We start from the raw sequence: 15,762 nt of genomic DNA, 5'->3' as shown, positions 1-15,762 counted from the left end.
CACTTGCCGAACCAGTCTTCGACAACCCACACCATTCACACGGCACGACTACCTTATCTTTGAGGTCTAGGCCCAGATATCCTGTCTCTCAGACACTATATCACTGGCCTACGGTGTATAATTGTGTAAACGGGGTCCAGAAGCGAGGGTTCCCTGACAGGCATAAACCATGGCACCAAGAGATCCGAGAGTCAAGGAGAGGGGAGCGAGCATTACCCAAGTCAGCCGACCAAGCCCGACGACACAGGACAGCATCAAGGTGAACATCACAGAGCAAGTCAGATCAAAGGTTGTGGCGGGCCGAACAGAAAAGCCAAAGCCAAAGGTACGCCGGCCACTCATCAGTCCACATGATTACAAGACTAGAAAGACTAACTCCACAAAAGCCCCAAGATGCTCGAACCCACGAAGCCAACCAGGAACGGGCCTACGTAGCGGCATCTCGTCGCTCGGACCGCAGTCTCGAGGCCCGTCTCCAGTCGGCCAGGTTGGCATCTGAAATCCACAAGAAGCGTACCGGTAAGGGCTTCAAGATCACCACTGAGGCTGTCCTGAATGATGCCATGTACGAAGAGGAAGAAGAACCCAGGACAGCCCGGCTACCGTATACCACCGGCAACTTTCAGAATTTCGCCCTGGAGCAGCACTACCAGAGGGTCGACGCCCAGTTTGCAGAGGCCTTCCCAGCTCTACTCCGACCGCCAGCGATGCCTCTTGCCCCACAGTACATGCCAATGCCTCAGCAGCGAACAATGTCGATGATGTCCGTAAACTCGGTTCCCTCTTACGGTCTCCCGCCAAACCATGGCATGCCACAGTTCCACGAGAGGACACAGTCGGCCCCGAATCTCTCCTTGGTATCAGCAAACTCAGCCAACCCAACAAGTTCTGGCATACCACATGGCTTTGGACAAAAGACACAGTCGCTCCCCGTTGTTCCGCCCATATCAACCAATTCACCGAGTCTATCCGTTTCCCATCGGTCTGCCGGTACTCACACAAGGAACTCGTCAATGTCCGAGTTCTCGACACCTCCGGCTCTTACGCCAAGCGTTGGCGATGGATCACCTTCCCTACCGGGACTTCTCACTCCGACCTTCGACCATGACAATTTTGACAACTCAAAGACAACACAGCCTCGCTACCGGCAGTCATCAATTACCTCAACCAGATCCGATACACCGCTTACTCCACAATCAGCGATGTCCGTAACGTCGACGACGCAGTCAGGCCATTCAGCCGCTCTCCCTAAAGCCTCGTCGGATAGCGTGAATCAGCTCGCCAGTGAGCCCCAGTTTTATCCCAACTATTTCGATGGTTCTTTTGAGCATTTCGACGACATGTATGACAGCCTGTCACAACCGCCTCTCGACCTTGACGAGTCACGCTCGTTCTATGCATCATTTGCACAACAGGACGAGAACGCGCCAATTTTTTACCAGACACTGGCAGAGAAGCCCAAGGAGCTTGACGCCGAGCTTGATCCATTGGTGAACAATGATCACGACACGTTTGTAGACTGGAATGGTGGCAACGTGTAAGGTCAAGTAGTCTTTTGAGCTGTGTTGGGAGGGAGGCTATTGCAGAGAATTGATAAGTGACGTGGCCAAAGTCACGGAGCAGAGCAGAAACATCATTAGTCACTCTGTGCTGGAGTTGTGTGGGTTATTTTATGCACCTATATCTGGTAAAGGCAAATCTGCGCCGGAATAAAGAAACCGTTTTTCACGGCCAAGGAAAATTACTTCCATCAGTGGGAAACAGGGAGTTATGACTGGGACGATGGGATGACGATATTGCTTTGTAATAATATAAGAGCGTGATCAAGAGCCTAATAGGTTTTGGGGACCGGATGAGAGGTCGGATTTGGCATCTTGAAATCATCTACTGGTAAACGATATACATTTTTCTGACGAGTTTTGTACTCATGATCTCGTGAACGTGGTGATTAACTCAAACCGCCATTCGGCATGTTAAAACCAAACAAATTAATGCAAAAGTGATTAAATACTGTATCCCAATACAAGTTTTGGTTGTTTTGTGTTGGCCTGAGATCTCATGAGATGTGACGTGAACGTTGAGTGATTATGCTGGTCGGAAAGGAAGTGAGTAATAGTGAAATCACACAAATCACAGCCGAGAATGCGTCACTTGGACAGTATCAGATGAAGATATGTATTCCTACGTTTCTAGGCAACGCTACAGTGTGCCTTCGAGACACTCGTCTCCTGCAAGTTAAGCGGTGATGACTTGCAGATGCCTTCTGGTAAACGGTCAAGACACTTGCTTGGCCTGACGGACGCATCGCCTACCTTCAACGTAGACTTCATAGAGAACTACGAACGCCAAAACAAAAAAGAAAAAGAGATATCAAATGGTCGAAAATGCGTTAATTCTTGGACAACGTGCATTCCTCTAGAACTAAATGCCTTACAGGGGAAGAAAGATGAATTTTTGGACTGGTGTGAACTTCTAGTGTAAGGTTGTGAAAGCATGAAGGCCATGTCTAGAGCTTGCTAGCCATGGTTTGGGAGATAACTACAAATAGGAGACGACAGAAAGAAGAGTAAGAGGGAAAAGAAAACAATGGAAAAAAGGAGGAGGAGAGAAGGGGAGGAAGACTGTTAAGCAAGGCTATTAGATCAGACATCTAATAGCTGGAACGAACTTGAAAGCAAGTATACCACAAGCCAACTATGATTGGCGGGTTAGAAACAATGACTGAGAAGACTAAGGAGTTAGTGATGACAGTAACATTCAGCAAGATAAACTGGAGAAGCTGGAGGACGACTTACGACTTTCTACTCACTCTCCCTCCTTGCTAGTGGTGTCGCTTTTGCCGCTTGGCCAACAACTGCGCATACCCAGCATCCAGCGTCGCCTTCCTCTGCCGATCTTTCTCTGCCTGGGTCGCTGGTTGCGGAAAGAAAGGAAAGCTACGGTCTTCGAGTCTGGGTCCAGATTCGAATTCCGATCCGGGTCCGATGTTGAACCCGGGCGGCGGTCTAATTGTAGACCCCATCGTTGCGGTGGTTCCGGGAGTAGGGGCGGCTCGAGGTATGCTTCCGGCAGCGGTCATTAAGTCCTGGGGATAACTCCGTTTCTTCGAGAGAAAATCTGAATCCATCGGCCACGGGTCTGGGTGTGGGGTAACCGTACGCATGTACAAATCCCTTGCGTCGCTTGTTCCAAAGGCGTAGGCACCGGTACCAGTACCAGAGATCTTCGCGTTTCCGAGAGGCTCCTGATACTGGTGGGCGGTCATGTTGCCGCTGCGAACGAACCGAGGTGGCTCAGCGGTATCCGAAGCAAACGCATTGCGCTTAGACGAGACCGAAGGAGGGGTGTTGGAGTTGAAGGGCTGTGAGCGTAAGCCGTGAGACTGGGTGTGAGAGTTGCCGTTGCCGTCACTGCTGCTTTTGTTGGTTGTGAGACCAAACTGAGATGCTTGTGAACGGAGGATATGGGGTGGTGGAGGAGGAGGGAGACCATCCGGGTACTGGCCGTATGCCTGATGGCGAGAAGCAGAGGAATCGAAGTATTGGGGCTGTTGAGAGAATCGAGAAGCGTCCCTGGAATAGTTACCGGGTAGCACAAAATGAGAGGCGCGAGGTGTTTTCAGATTCACGTCATTACCAATGCCGGTGCCAGCTCCAGTGCTTGAGGGCCCAGGGGCGGCCAACATTGTGGTACCGCCCATCTCAACATCGACTGAGTTGTCCTTGCCACCCGTTGTCTGGATTTCCAGTGCTCTAGGGCGATTACCCCCTCCTGCGCCATAGCCTCGAGGTCCGACTTGAAAACCAAACCCACGAGACTGCCTCTGGCTCTGAGGCAGAACTGGGAAAGGCTCAATGACAGTTTCTCGGAAGTCGGCACTCCTTCTCACGGGAGGAAGGTGCGCTGGAGGAGCCTGGTGAGCTCCGACGGCAGAACCAGAAGGCGTATCAGCGCGCTCCTTCCCTTCTCCTTTTGGGTCTTGCGACGAGGAGGAGGGAGGAGGGGTGATCAAACCCATACCGGCTTTGCGGGGCGGCGGGTTGTTGGGATCGGGGCCGGAGTTACGGAAGTTGGTCGTGTCGTAGCCTGTGCGACCCATTATAGTTGTTTGGTTGTTGCTGATGTGTTGTTGATGGTGGTATTTGAGGCCTGGAGGAAGATATGGCGAAAGAGTTGCGTTTACTTGTTGAGTGATTCCTGGGCTGCTGATGGGGAAGCGCTTAGAAGAAGGCGCTAATGGTTAGTGAGGGGATGAGTACTTTCCTTCACAGCCCTCGTAGGTCATACGTGACTGAAAGTGGATTGGGAGAGAAGTGGATGTTAAATAGGTGCTGTCGATTGTAGTTTGAGTTAAGGAAGGAGCAGAGGGCAGAAGGAGTGGATACCTAGGTAAGGTAGGTGCAGTTATATGCAAGACCAAGCAGCTAGCTGATGAATGAGGTATTGGTATTATTGATCTGTTCAGTTGCTGAAAGATCTTGGTATTGTCCCCAAACTCCGCGTGACTGGTCTTGCTGCCTGAGACGGCGAGTGCTTGTGTTTCGTTTGATGTTTTGGATTCTTTTGTCCAAGCCAACTTTTTCGCCAGTGTTTACTTTGTGGATATTAGACGGAAGGAAGAAGATACCTCTACTCATCATGAGGACCGTCAGTCAGGATGGAATTTCAGCAAGACACTTGGAAGGAACTCGCTTGGGCAGCTACCTCTAGGTATCTTCCGGCGCTAGCCCCAGCTCATATTTGTTGAACCATAGATAACTTTGTAATGATAAGACCCAAAGGCCCGAGCCTACCTATGAACGTAATTCAGGGAGCAGATGGCTTGCTTCATCCTGCTAATAGCATCGAAATGGCTGTCGCACTGGGTGATCTTGATCTGAAATGGATCGAGATCGGCACTACTGGCAAAAGTGACAATCTGCTCGAAGCCAAGGGGTCTCTCGAGAAACGCTTCGGCGACGGAGAGTCGCTCAAGCGGAACATCGGGATGATTTACCCGGCATATTACCTCCAGCATGCCTGGGTCCAGAGGAAGGAGAGTGGTGTATTTAGGGTCTCCCATGTCTTCATTGAAGCCCTGAGCGATGAGGGACTCGATCGATGGAATAGGCTTGAGCAGCTTCCCGATATCGGTCTCCGTAGATGACATTTTGTTGTTGAGATGATGTATAATGACTGCGTTCTCAGTGCGGGGACTTTGTTGGCCTGCTGCCACTCGAAGAACGTGGCTCTGGTTGATGAGTTGAGAGGAGAACGGCGAGAGTATCATGCAAAATGGAAGGATAATAAGGACTTTATACCTCTGGGAAGCGGGGACACGAAGCAGGATATGGAGCGCCTAAAGCTCGCAATTCTGACTTAACTGTCATCTCATCTCACTCGTCTCTGGTGAAGAACTATTGCCACCTCACTTGACTGGCGAGATGTCTTGTCCTTATCTCGAGTAATTGGGATGAAGAACAATTCTGTTTCAGATAGCAAACCGAGGGAAATGCCCGCTACGAAATGGTCACTCTTTCTAGGCAGCGTTCAGTCTGAAGTATACCTATCAAGCACAGATATTCAGAGAGCGAAGTCGCTGGCGTTCCGCATTTTGAACCGGCAGGTCATCCAAGGTCTTGGAGAGAAGAAGAAGGGGGGATTGGTGAAAAAAAAATGGAAAAGGGATGCTATCACAAACTAACCTCCCATTTTGACTGCTTCCGTGCTAGATGCATTGATCTCACTGTATTCAAGGCAGTTGGGATGAAGAAGGTACAGATAACAACCTGGAACCTAAGAGAACCGAAAGAAATTACTTGACCCGTGAGAGGATTACTCCTTCCATCCATGGAAGCAAAACAGAATGGAAGCCAAGAAATGTGGGAACGGAAGTCGCAGCCAGCAGCAATTTCATCATCAACTGAAAGGTATGGATGGTAACTCCTACACCGATCATTCAAGACGAAAGGACAAATACTCTCCAGAGATCCGCATCATCGAATCATAACCTCTCCCCTCCCGAAAAGTTCAGACAATGCGTGCTCGTGGATCTGGAATGCAGTCATCTGGAGAAGGATTGCTAGGTATCTTTCAAGGACAGAACTGACGACGAGACGTTCAACGACCTGACTGCTCAGTAGCCCCGAGTGCACTAGTTTACTTACGTGTAGAGGTACAAATAATCCGGCTGTAACATAAAGGTGAAACTTGGGAGCCTTGACAGCAAAGTGCAAAAAAAAAAAAAAAAAAAAAAAAAAAAAAAAAAAAAAAAAAATTAAAATTTTTTTTTAAAAAAAATAAATAAAAAAAAAGAAAAATTTTTTAAAAATAAAAATATTTTAAAAATTTCGAATTTAAATGAAGATTCAAATACAAAACAATTAAAAAAAGAACATATGGTAGAACACAGAGGAGAATGGTAAAGACCGGACATGCCTGGATAAGTATGATCTATGACAAGGTGACGGAACGATTCTCCCGAGATATTCCAGCTTCGTTCTTTTATGCGAGTTTCTCACAACTGTTGCCAGCACAACATGCGCAAAGACCGGAGTTACCGATCAAGTCGGTCCGTTGAAAGTGGTTGAAATTATCAAGAGGAAAATTTGCAGCAAAGTCAATCATATGTGGTGCAGAATGTGATAATAGAATATGTTTTGAGCAGGTCTATAGTCAATTTTACCCCTTGCAAGTTTCCAGGCCTCCGGAATAACGCCGTGTCTGTATGCCGACTGGTATAGATACCCCCCATGTAATACAACGCTGCCAACTTGTTCTCCTTCTCTGCATAATAATCCTGTTGTGTAGCTGGTACACCACATGTACATAATCCCGAAGCAAATCCCTCCTTCAGTCGTACAACTGGAAGAAAAAAGTGACATGAGCGATATATGCATCAACCTCCGACAGCAGTATGACTGACTGTCATGTCCTTCGGTCTTCCCCTTTCTCTTCCTCCTCCAGAGCTAGCCCGTGGCTGGGTTGGCCATGACTGCATGCCAGTCTGACATCCCAATCATGTCGTGATCGCTAAAATGTCGCATCATATCCCCGACGAAAGGCAACCTCCTGTTGTGAGATCCAAACGAGGTGTGACAAACCAAAGCAAGATGACGCCGATTAAGGAATCCAATGTGATGGGAAGCGAAAGAAGCCACGAAGCATGCACCGCCTAATAGAACTCCTTTTACTGCGATGCAAACCAGCGGGTGTTTCTCCTCTATGTTGTGTCCTCTTTTCACACCACATCTCTTGGCCCCAAGCCCCCCTTCTGGAAGCAGTGATCGTCCAGTGATCTGAATGCCGTAGTGTAGATGCGATGCAGCCAAGAAGACGGGATATCTGTGCCAAGCCCATCACCGCAAACGCCACTGCCACACGGGGACAGGGGCATCACACACGGCTTGACGAACCGACTGGTCAATATCGGATGGTGGTGGTGTCTCTGAGCATTTTGCAGTCGGTGAACTCTGGGTAGTCCGAGTGTTGTCGAGCAGAATTGTGGTGATGGTGGCGCAAGACCGAGAGGTCTTGTTGACTGCCGAGCGCAGAGTTCTTGGCGCCATATACTGAATGAATGGGAACGATCCACCAGAAAAAAGATGAGACCGACAAAAGGCAAACGATGCAACGCCAACGCAGTGAGCGCAATCAGATGCAAGCCGAAACCCTAACCCATAATGGTCCAACGCCATTTCCGAGCCCTAATGCAGACCAAAAATCAAGCAGGTTCCATGCGTTTTCCAGTGCCGAGCAAGTGCAGCTCGGTCTTGGCTGGTGCGTTGTTGTGTTTGCTGAACAGAATCCGGTTTTGCTAGTCCATTTCTGATGAGCGTTGTTCAAGTAGTCAGGCGTTCGAAGCGGTTCAGTCTTCGGGGGTTATGAACCTCGAAGCTGATGACAGCGGGTTTGTCTTGGAAGCTGATATGTTGACGAGCCTGGGGTCTTTCGACGATCTTGATGGATGCCTGGGTAGGCTTTGCCATGGACGACACCTTGGTCAGGATGTGAATGCTACCGTTGTCGTCGTTGAGCGAGCGCCTGTCGTGGGGGTAGGGGGTAGGCGAGCGGTGGCGGGGCGACTTGGGTCTGGTGAAGAGGAACTCGCCGCGCTTGTGGTGATGTCTCGACATGGAGGAGCCCATTTTGCAGGTTTGTTGATTGTTGAGTTGGCTGAGTGGTGAAGTAGGTGTGTGTCAAGAGAGTTGAGATGTTGATGTGAGATGGGATTCCAAGTTGAAGAGAAGGAGGAGAGGCATGGGAAGGGGGACCTTTAAATGCACTCGTGTATGGGCTGTCGAAGAAGATGGAGGAGGAGGAGACATGCAGGCCCCCACTAGATTCACCAATGCTCGGCGCACAACCACGGGCATGGAGTTGGCGATGCAACGAACTGTGGCTTCCTGACGCTTGCTTCTTGGCAACACGATGGACCGGCACTATGGTCAGATTGGCTCAGATTGGACGCCTAATGGCGCAATGTAGGTAGTGTGGTGTCGCGGGCGCGTGTTGTACATGCTCCATGTTGACGAACAGGGCAAGCTAGCTAGGCTCGAGTTCCACTCCTCCGGCACCCTTCGGCACCTTTGCTGTCTTCTAGCGCAGCACCCTGCTACCTCCGGATACACATCTGCTGCGGGGTTGCTGCCGAGTGCGACTCTTGCCCGGGCTGCTCACGAGTTCACCACTATCCACTGCCAACACACCCGCCTACTCTAGAGGTATCCGCTGCTCACATGAAGTTATTTTTGATAGTGTCATCATTTCCAGTTTGTCGTAAATCCGGGGTTGTAAGGAGGCGACAAGTTGGGCCAAGCATCGCTACACGGGCCACCATGTCGCTTGGGAACTTGTTGATAAAGCCAGCAACTCCGAATATCAACAATACCGGTTCGCACGTGTTCACCTCGATTCTGAGCTATATCACTGCGCGCTTGGCGGTCTCTGGGCGGTCGCCAAGCCGACACCGGTGTTAATCCTCGCTGCAGATCCCTGGCTTGGCATCGTAGCCCAATCTGGCAGCACCCAGGCGCAATCGAGGTCATCCATCGTCAACACAACACCTCAACAACGGAACCCGACCTGTGAGACGGGCAACTCTAACCCTGCCATTTTGGTCTTGCAAGATCCCGTCATCCTGATCAATAGCTCTCCCTACTACCTACACAGCAGCCAGTCGGCGGGCAACGATACTACGTACGCAGTCTCACAGTCTCACACAGCTCAGCTTCAACCCACTGGCGGCAACAGCGAGCCAAAGTCTTGTGTCAAACCGCCAAGACGGGGGCTTACCTTAGCAGGAGATTGCCCACCATCGCGAGCTCGCTGCAGGGCATCGTCCAGTCCAGGGCAGCTCAACGAGGGGACCGGGCTTGTCAAGGAACTAGGTCGCCCTGCGAGGGGAGGCCTGGAAATACGCAATGTCCCAAGCTTCTACAGGCCCCCAACCAGCTACCATGTAACAATCCCACGCTGCAAGGGCGCGCAATTCGAACCCGCCGACGGCTCCGGACAACTTAATCATGGCGATCTGCGCTTCCAAGAACCTAGCAGCCAAACCTTTCTTTTACGCACACGAGTAATGACTATCGGTCTGCCTGGCACGACTTGGCATCAATCTTAAAGGTTTGCAATTTCGCCGCACAGAGCTCGATCATCGACTCGAGGTAATATCACTTCCTTGGGCCCTTCTCCTCGACTCTACTGCTTTCGAGTCGCGCAACACCTCGCTGCCAAGAGACGCTGTGCGCGTCAACAAGATTACTGACTGACGCAAAACTTGGAGTAGCACAGCGATCCAGCGATGCGATAGTAGTGCGAGAGACAAAGTGGCAAGCCAAGAAGTATGCAACTTGCTCAACTACCACAGCACGAATTTGAGAATCCCTCATCCAGACGGTTGCACCACCGTCCCTAGAGCAAGATCGGACGCAACTGGGAGACGAAACGCCTGCATGGCAAATCTGACAGACAGCCCGCAACATCCGAGCCATAACATCGTCAATCACGGCCGACATCTTCCGTCCTTACTCATCAAGGTCTCTCTATAGTCTATACGGGACCCGGGCTTCTCTATCACGGAAGCCGCTGACTGACTGCCGGCGCTCCTGAAAGGTTAGGTTCAACAAACTAAATTTTGGACTGCTCCAACTTCCGGGCTGACCTCGTCAGAATATGTAACCATTACTGACCCTAACCCTCCCTCACACTTCCCCCAATTCCGGACCCCCTTTTTCTTCTACTCCCTTTCTTCTCGTTCCAATGCTGGTATGTAACGTTGTTACTACTTCAAACCTCACCCTTAAAGTTGCAGCATCAAGATCGCAATGACACCGGCCACTGAACGCCAAGCTCAACCAGTCCGCCATGGACTTGGCTGCCGTCACCACCACGCCCTGTCATCTCACGATGTAGTCCGAGCTCGATACAGGCAATTCGCCAAGCCGTTCCATCTACTGGCCCGAACCCCTTGGCATTCCCCAGGTTCGCGCAGATTGTCCGACGATTGTCTCACACTCTTTGCCATCCATCCATTGTTGATAGGCGAGTGCCGGACGGGATTGACGAAATACCCAAGACCTTGTTTCCCCTTGCTTAGTACCTACCTACTGAGCCTTCCCGTTGTTGTCAGAACCACGCGGTACTTCAAAGACCTGAAAGATCTGGACCGCCATGATTGGCATCGATGCTCATCAAAGCGCATTTTTGAAGATGAATGATAGCCAGATACCAGTCTTCCTCATCGCCAAGTCCCTGCAAGACACAGGTTCCGAGCTCACCGCCGACTTTGCTCCTCAGGGTCACGGTCTAGACTGTCAGACCGCCAGAGAGTTTCAAGAAGCCCGGAACAAGGAGCCTGCTCGTTGAGGCCGTCAAGGAGCGGAAAGGTCCGCTTCGTTTTTTTTTTTTTTTTTTTTTTTTTTTTTTTTTTTTTTTTTTTTTTTTTTTACTTCCAAATTTTGAAAGAACAGCTCAAAGTCAGCACATGTTTGATTGCTGACTCTGATAAGGTTCGTAATGTCCAATACATCAGCCATCATCTAATTCCCAGCGCAACCACTGTCGATCGTGGTATGGTATCCTGCCCGCGGATAGGGTTAGGCGCGCTTGGCGTAAGAACTTCATCATTTCCACCAGAAGGCCGTGACATCTCTACGCTCGCCCAGAACGAACGTCCTCCGCATCTCATTAAACAACTGCACTGCACGCATTCGTGCACATAATTGGTCGTCTACCGCCTAGTATTTGGCTTCTTGGAACCTAGAAATGAGCTGCCGTGCAGATGATCTCTCACGCCATGCCCCATCAATCTAGGGCACCGCTGAAGATTTCAACATAGACACGTGCTCGCTAAGCTAAAGCGAAGACTCGTAGGCTCTTCGAATAACAAGCGTTGTCTCCGCTCTCTTTCGGTAGGTCACGCTGCACTTGGTGTCGAAAGAACCTTTTGTGTGTGTGTGTGCCATACCGTCCACCATCACAACATAGACCCTGTCAGGCTCCAGCTTGAACTCCCCATGAATATACGCATCATTTGATTGACGGAGCCCTACCGTGCCTACCTTCTGGGTTTGACCGATAGTGAATGAAGCCTTTGGGTATACTGGTCCGGTCAATCCTTTGACTTCGACTTTGGCGCCGCGGATGTTGATTCTTCATGTTCCGTTATGACTTTGCCAAGCGCTGCAGCAATACGCCTAGTGTCAACAATCCAAGGGTACCTGCAGTAGTCTGGTTATAAGATATATCAGAAACATCATCTTGACTCGATGGAGGTTCTGGAAAACACTTAGCCTAGTAGTCTCCATCAGCAACCTGCAACTTGTCAACTGTAGTAAATCGAACCCAGATTAAGGTCGACGATTTCAAACTTGAGGGCATAGTTTCCAAGCTTGTTCTGCTTCGAAGGTCTGTAATCCAGGTTATATGTTTTCAGGTCAGCCTCCCTCATTGCCTTGATGGTATCGACGTAGTTGTTAGACTGTGTGACACCAGTGCACATTAAGGTCATAGCAGGAGTGTCCAGGCACGATTGAGTCCTTCTAATGGCAGTTCAAGTAAAGTGTTTGCTTGACCACGTGGTCAGTGCATTCCATGAAGTCTAGGTTATGGAGATGATCAAAAAGAGAAGTTGAGACATAGAAGGTGAAGAAACAGACTTTTCTCATGTGGGCGAGGGAAATCTCTGAACTTCAGGAGTGAGAGGTTGGCTCTCCTTGAACCTGTATCCGCCTAGTCCAATCTGCCCAAGTGAAGTCGGAGGTAGATTGTGGCCGTTGCAATCATCTCGAACACCGGCCCATCATCTTATCCATCACCGTCCTGCTTCATCCTTGCAGTCTATTGGTCTGCAATTGGTTCCGCCGTCTCATTCAGTAGACTTGTAGGTCCGTCTCACGTTATTTGTTCACCTACTTCAGTCTCCCATTCCAGCTCTTTCATCGGAGCGACACATTACATCGTCGCGGAGCATTACCTGCCTAGCTTCATTTACTGTGAACCGATTCAGCCTAAAAAACTTAAGCTCGCTCGGACCAATCTGTTGATATCAGTTTACTCTGCTTCTACCATCTCCCATGACTCTGTAGACCCAAGCTAGCAGTCTTCATGAAGTATCTGGCTCGTCTTTGGAAATGCTTTCTAACCCTTTCAGATGGTGAACTCTTCCAAGCTTTCGTCGGTGTCGGATCTTTCAGAGCAACTACAACATTGTAATTCGAACATTCTCTCGATAGGCCATACTGAAGTTTGATGCGCAATACGAATAATCAGCTCTGCTTTCACTTTCACTTTCTTACAGGTCACTGTAGCTTGTTCGCAAGGACTTGACACCTTCAGCCGTGCGACTGTAAATCGGGCTGTAGTTGGCTGCTCTACTTAGATGTACTTCGAAGGCCTTTCGTCTTGTTGCACGACGAAATCTCTGTGGAAGTCGATGCTTGGGCAACAAGACCTCAAGAGTGAGGGGATCCAAGGAAAATGAGTAGTAAGTGTGCCGGGATTTAATGAAAATTATTCGCGCTGTTTCTTGGCAATCATGGATTAGATAGAGGGAGCAAGCAGCTCGTCGAGCTCAGCTTTGTTTGTCAGTTGACGCCAACATCATTGGAGATGAGATTGAGCGAGATTGTGTTTGCAGATAGTGACCCAATGAGCAGTTGAAAAGCGTTGGTCCTACTCGGCTAGGCAGGATGGGTGGTCGTAAACGCTTGGTGGTGGTGGATGGGGAAGGAGGATTCAGGCCGTGCTTTAGAAAGAAAGAAATTGCGTGGGATTGCGAGTGACAGAAAGTGCGGGAATGCACTTCGTGATCCTCACTAGAGGTAGGTGCTTACTTCTTCAATCCAGATTCTTTCCCTTCTCTGTCGTCAGAGGTGACCACGAAAGGGCCGAACTTGAACGCACCTTCCACTCGCGGACGGTAGCTGAAACACTTGCAATCTGCTCCTGCTCTTGTCAATGCCCGATGAACAGAGTGACAGCGCCAATGTCAGCACTTTATCAGCCCGTTACCAGATGATACAGTAGGTAGCTGAGGTGGGATTGGGGACGAGCTAGAGTCAGGTATAATAATCATGAGATGTAAGAGGGTCACCAAGATAGCCCACAAGTCGTTACTGTGGCCTACCGAAAGAACATTGTGCTCATGATTCCTGTTCACACCAGAGATTTCCACCTGATAGAGGTTGAGAGCGATAAAGCTCGTTTAAGTACCGGGTATATTCCGTAACTCCGTCCAAAACCCATACAAGTGGACGTATCACAGATCAAACTTATCACTTGGCGTCAGGGACCAGCCCTCGCATGTTTTAGCCCAACCATTTTCCGTTCCATGCCCCAAGCCCTAAAGCAAAACACCTGACGCCAATGCCGTTATCCCAACGTTTTTCCAAGTCACCATCATGCCCAGTAGTTCAGTCCGAAAACACTTCCTCACTATCGTTATCGGACTCATCCTCCAACATTTCCATTTTGGAAAGAACTCGGATGAGGTAATCCTGTCCTTTCACCTCTTGCTCCAAGCTGAGTTGATGTTGTCCCTCTATGCCATGCATATGAGAGACACTCGAGGAGATGCCGCACAGGGCTCGCATGACGCCAGACTCGAGCTTGTGGCCCAAAGATTCGACGCCAACTTCCACTCTTTGAGCAAAGCCCTCTAAACGACAGAGTCGAGCTGTTGTTGAGAAGAGGGTCAGATTATTGGACTTGAGTCAAGATCGATACCCATGTGCAAAATTGGATCGTACCTTCTTGGTCTTGCATACGCTGTACATGATGTTGTTGTTGCATTTCTCTAGCCTCTCGCTCTGTCACATCCGTGTGGTATTAGTTTAATGAATAGGCATTGCTCTTGGACCCTGGAGAACTTACCATCAAGTAGTCTCCTCAAAGAATGGATGGCAACAAAGACGTGAGAGAGCAGCCCGGTCTCCTTGAGCTGATCGCAGCTTTTCTTGATGCTGGCAAGTTTGTCGAGAAGCCTTTGCTGGTATTTATCCCCCAAAGCCAGGGCTTCGAAGGCCCGCCTATCTATAGAGGTGGTTCCACCGTTAGATTTTGCCCCGTGATGTTTGCATTGTGATGAGGCGGCGGCCTGGTCACTCACGTCTATGTTTCATAAAGAAATTGATGCCCTCCTCAATGGCTTCGAAAATGGCCACCACAAGATGGATAGCGGCCTGCTGGATGTTTCTGTCATTGGGATGAACGGACAACAGAATCTCAATCTGAGCAAACTCATGCTCGAGCTCTCGCGGGTTGAGGGTTAGTCTGGCGCGCTCGCGAACTGATGCCGCCCTTGTTGCTGCCTAGAATCAACCAAACATTGGCATTAGTCTGGGATTTACTCTGTGACGTAGCGTTGCGTAGAAGACTCTTGGGGCGAAGATTGCTCTTTCGTCATCCCCGTATGTCTCTCCACAAGCCTCGAAGCCCGCAACCGATCTGGGGACTTACATCAACAAGCACCTCCAGAACCCCCATGACAACCGACACATATTCCACCTCCTTGATGAACCGCATAGCCTGGACTCCCACCACTCCATGCTCCGCAATCCGGCGGCACCGCTCCTTGAACCTGCCTCGGCGCCTCCTCAGATCTCCATCATAGCGCCGCCTTGCGTTCTCCAGGCATTGCTCTACCTCGGCCCAGTTGCTCTTGGATCGGATGTCGTACCCCGGCAACACAGGCCCCGGACGCGGTTTTCGCGCCAGCACTCGCATGGCTGGGGCAAATATCTTGTCCCAGAATTTCATGGTCGCGATCGCTGGGAGAGCCGGTCTGGCTGGGTATTTGCCGTTGCCGCCCCGGCTAAAGGTCGACTTGGCGGGTGATATGACGACGTGTGCGGGGGCGGGAAGGTCGACGACATGTTGGATGAGTCCCGAGGCTACGCTGAATCTTCTGTTGTCTTTGAGTTTCTGGCATGAGGGTGACTTGTGGATTTTGTGGATGTGAACGTGAAGGTGGCCCATGTTCACGAGCATGATGGAGATTGAAAGTTGGTCGGTCTCAACCAGTGATGTGAAGTAAGGTAAGGACTTGAATGTACACAAGGTTTTCCCCTTCTTCGCTTTACGTATCAGGGGAGGAGGAGCACCCAGGACCGGGTTTGGTGCCTTAATATCTGAGACAAAGAAGAAGAAGAAGAAGCATAATCAATGGTGGACACTTCAGTCCACACGGAGCCTCAACATGCCCCGGTCTGCTTTCTCGCGTCCACTCTCGCTGAATGGTCAAACATTGAGCTGATCCATACGTCCATGGCAGAAAGCAGG

General features: G+C 50.1%; 6 protein-coding genes across 6 annotated transcripts; 2 read left to right on the top strand and 4 right to left on the bottom strand.

The window, feature by feature from the left end:
* B0T23DRAFT_390674 (uncharacterized protein) lies at positions 1-2,003 on the top strand. Its single transcript, XM_062837893.1, has 2 exons — positions 1-325; positions 387-2,003. Exons 1-2 carry the CDS (start codon positions 170-172, stop codon positions 1,539-1,541), a joined length of 1,311 nt encoding a protein of 436 aa, XP_062688494.1. The 5' UTR covers positions 1-169; the 3' UTR covers positions 1,542-2,003.
* Positions 2,004-2,821: 818 nt separating this feature from the next.
* On the bottom strand, positions 2,822-4,099 carry B0T23DRAFT_433166 (uncharacterized protein; the record flags this gene model as incomplete). Its single annotated transcript, XM_062840418.1, has 1 exon — positions 2,822-4,099. One exon carries the CDS (start codon positions 4,097-4,099, stop codon positions 2,822-2,824), a length of 1,278 nt encoding a protein of 425 aa, XP_062688493.1.
* A 690-nt stretch (positions 4,100-4,789) lies between these two features.
* B0T23DRAFT_400151 (uncharacterized protein) lies at positions 4,790-5,149 on the bottom strand (the record flags this gene model as incomplete). Its single annotated transcript, XM_062838470.1, has 1 exon — positions 4,790-5,149. One exon carries the CDS (start codon positions 5,147-5,149, stop codon positions 4,790-4,792), a length of 360 nt encoding a protein of 119 aa, XP_062688492.1.
* A 2,553-nt stretch (positions 5,150-7,702) lies between these two features.
* Positions 7,703-8,536, bottom strand: B0T23DRAFT_457385 (uncharacterized protein; the record flags this gene model as incomplete). The annotated part of the gene is made up of 2 exons (XM_062841283.1): positions 7,869-8,536; positions 7,703-7,795 (listed from the first exon to the last, which is right to left on the bottom strand). The coding sequence occupies exons 1-2, from the start codon at positions 8,124-8,126 to the stop codon at positions 7,703-7,705; spliced, it is 351 nt and encodes a 116-aa protein (XP_062688491.1). The 5' UTR covers positions 8,127-8,536.
* B0T23DRAFT_400150 (uncharacterized protein) lies at positions 8,410-9,604 on the top strand (the record flags this gene model as incomplete). Its single annotated transcript, XM_062838469.1, has 2 exons — positions 8,410-8,462; positions 8,788-9,604. The coding sequence occupies 2 exons, from the start codon at positions 8,410-8,412 to the stop codon at positions 9,602-9,604; spliced, it is 870 nt and encodes a 289-aa protein (XP_062688490.1).
* Positions 9,605-13,572: 3,968 nt separating this feature from the next.
* Positions 13,573-15,762, bottom strand: B0T23DRAFT_390670 (uncharacterized protein). Its single transcript, XM_062837892.1, has 5 exons — positions 14,941-15,762; positions 14,591-14,792; positions 14,356-14,514; positions 14,232-14,291; positions 13,573-14,158 (listed from the first exon to the last, which is right to left on the bottom strand). The coding sequence occupies exons 1-5, from the start codon at positions 15,469-15,471 to the stop codon at positions 13,896-13,898; spliced, it is 1,215 nt and encodes a 404-aa protein (XP_062688489.1). The 5' UTR covers positions 15,472-15,762; the 3' UTR covers positions 13,573-13,895.

The sequence above is a fragment of the Neurospora hispaniola genome (genome assembly GCF_033458365.1).
Source record: "Neurospora hispaniola strain FGSC 10403 chromosome Unknown B0T23scaffold_10, whole genome shotgun sequence".
Classification (NCBI taxonomy): Eukaryota; Fungi; Ascomycota; class Sordariomycetes; order Sordariales; family Sordariaceae; genus Neurospora; species Neurospora hispaniola.
The sequence above is the reverse complement of the archived record's forward strand: the minus strand, read 5'-3'. Positions and strand labels throughout refer to the sequence as shown.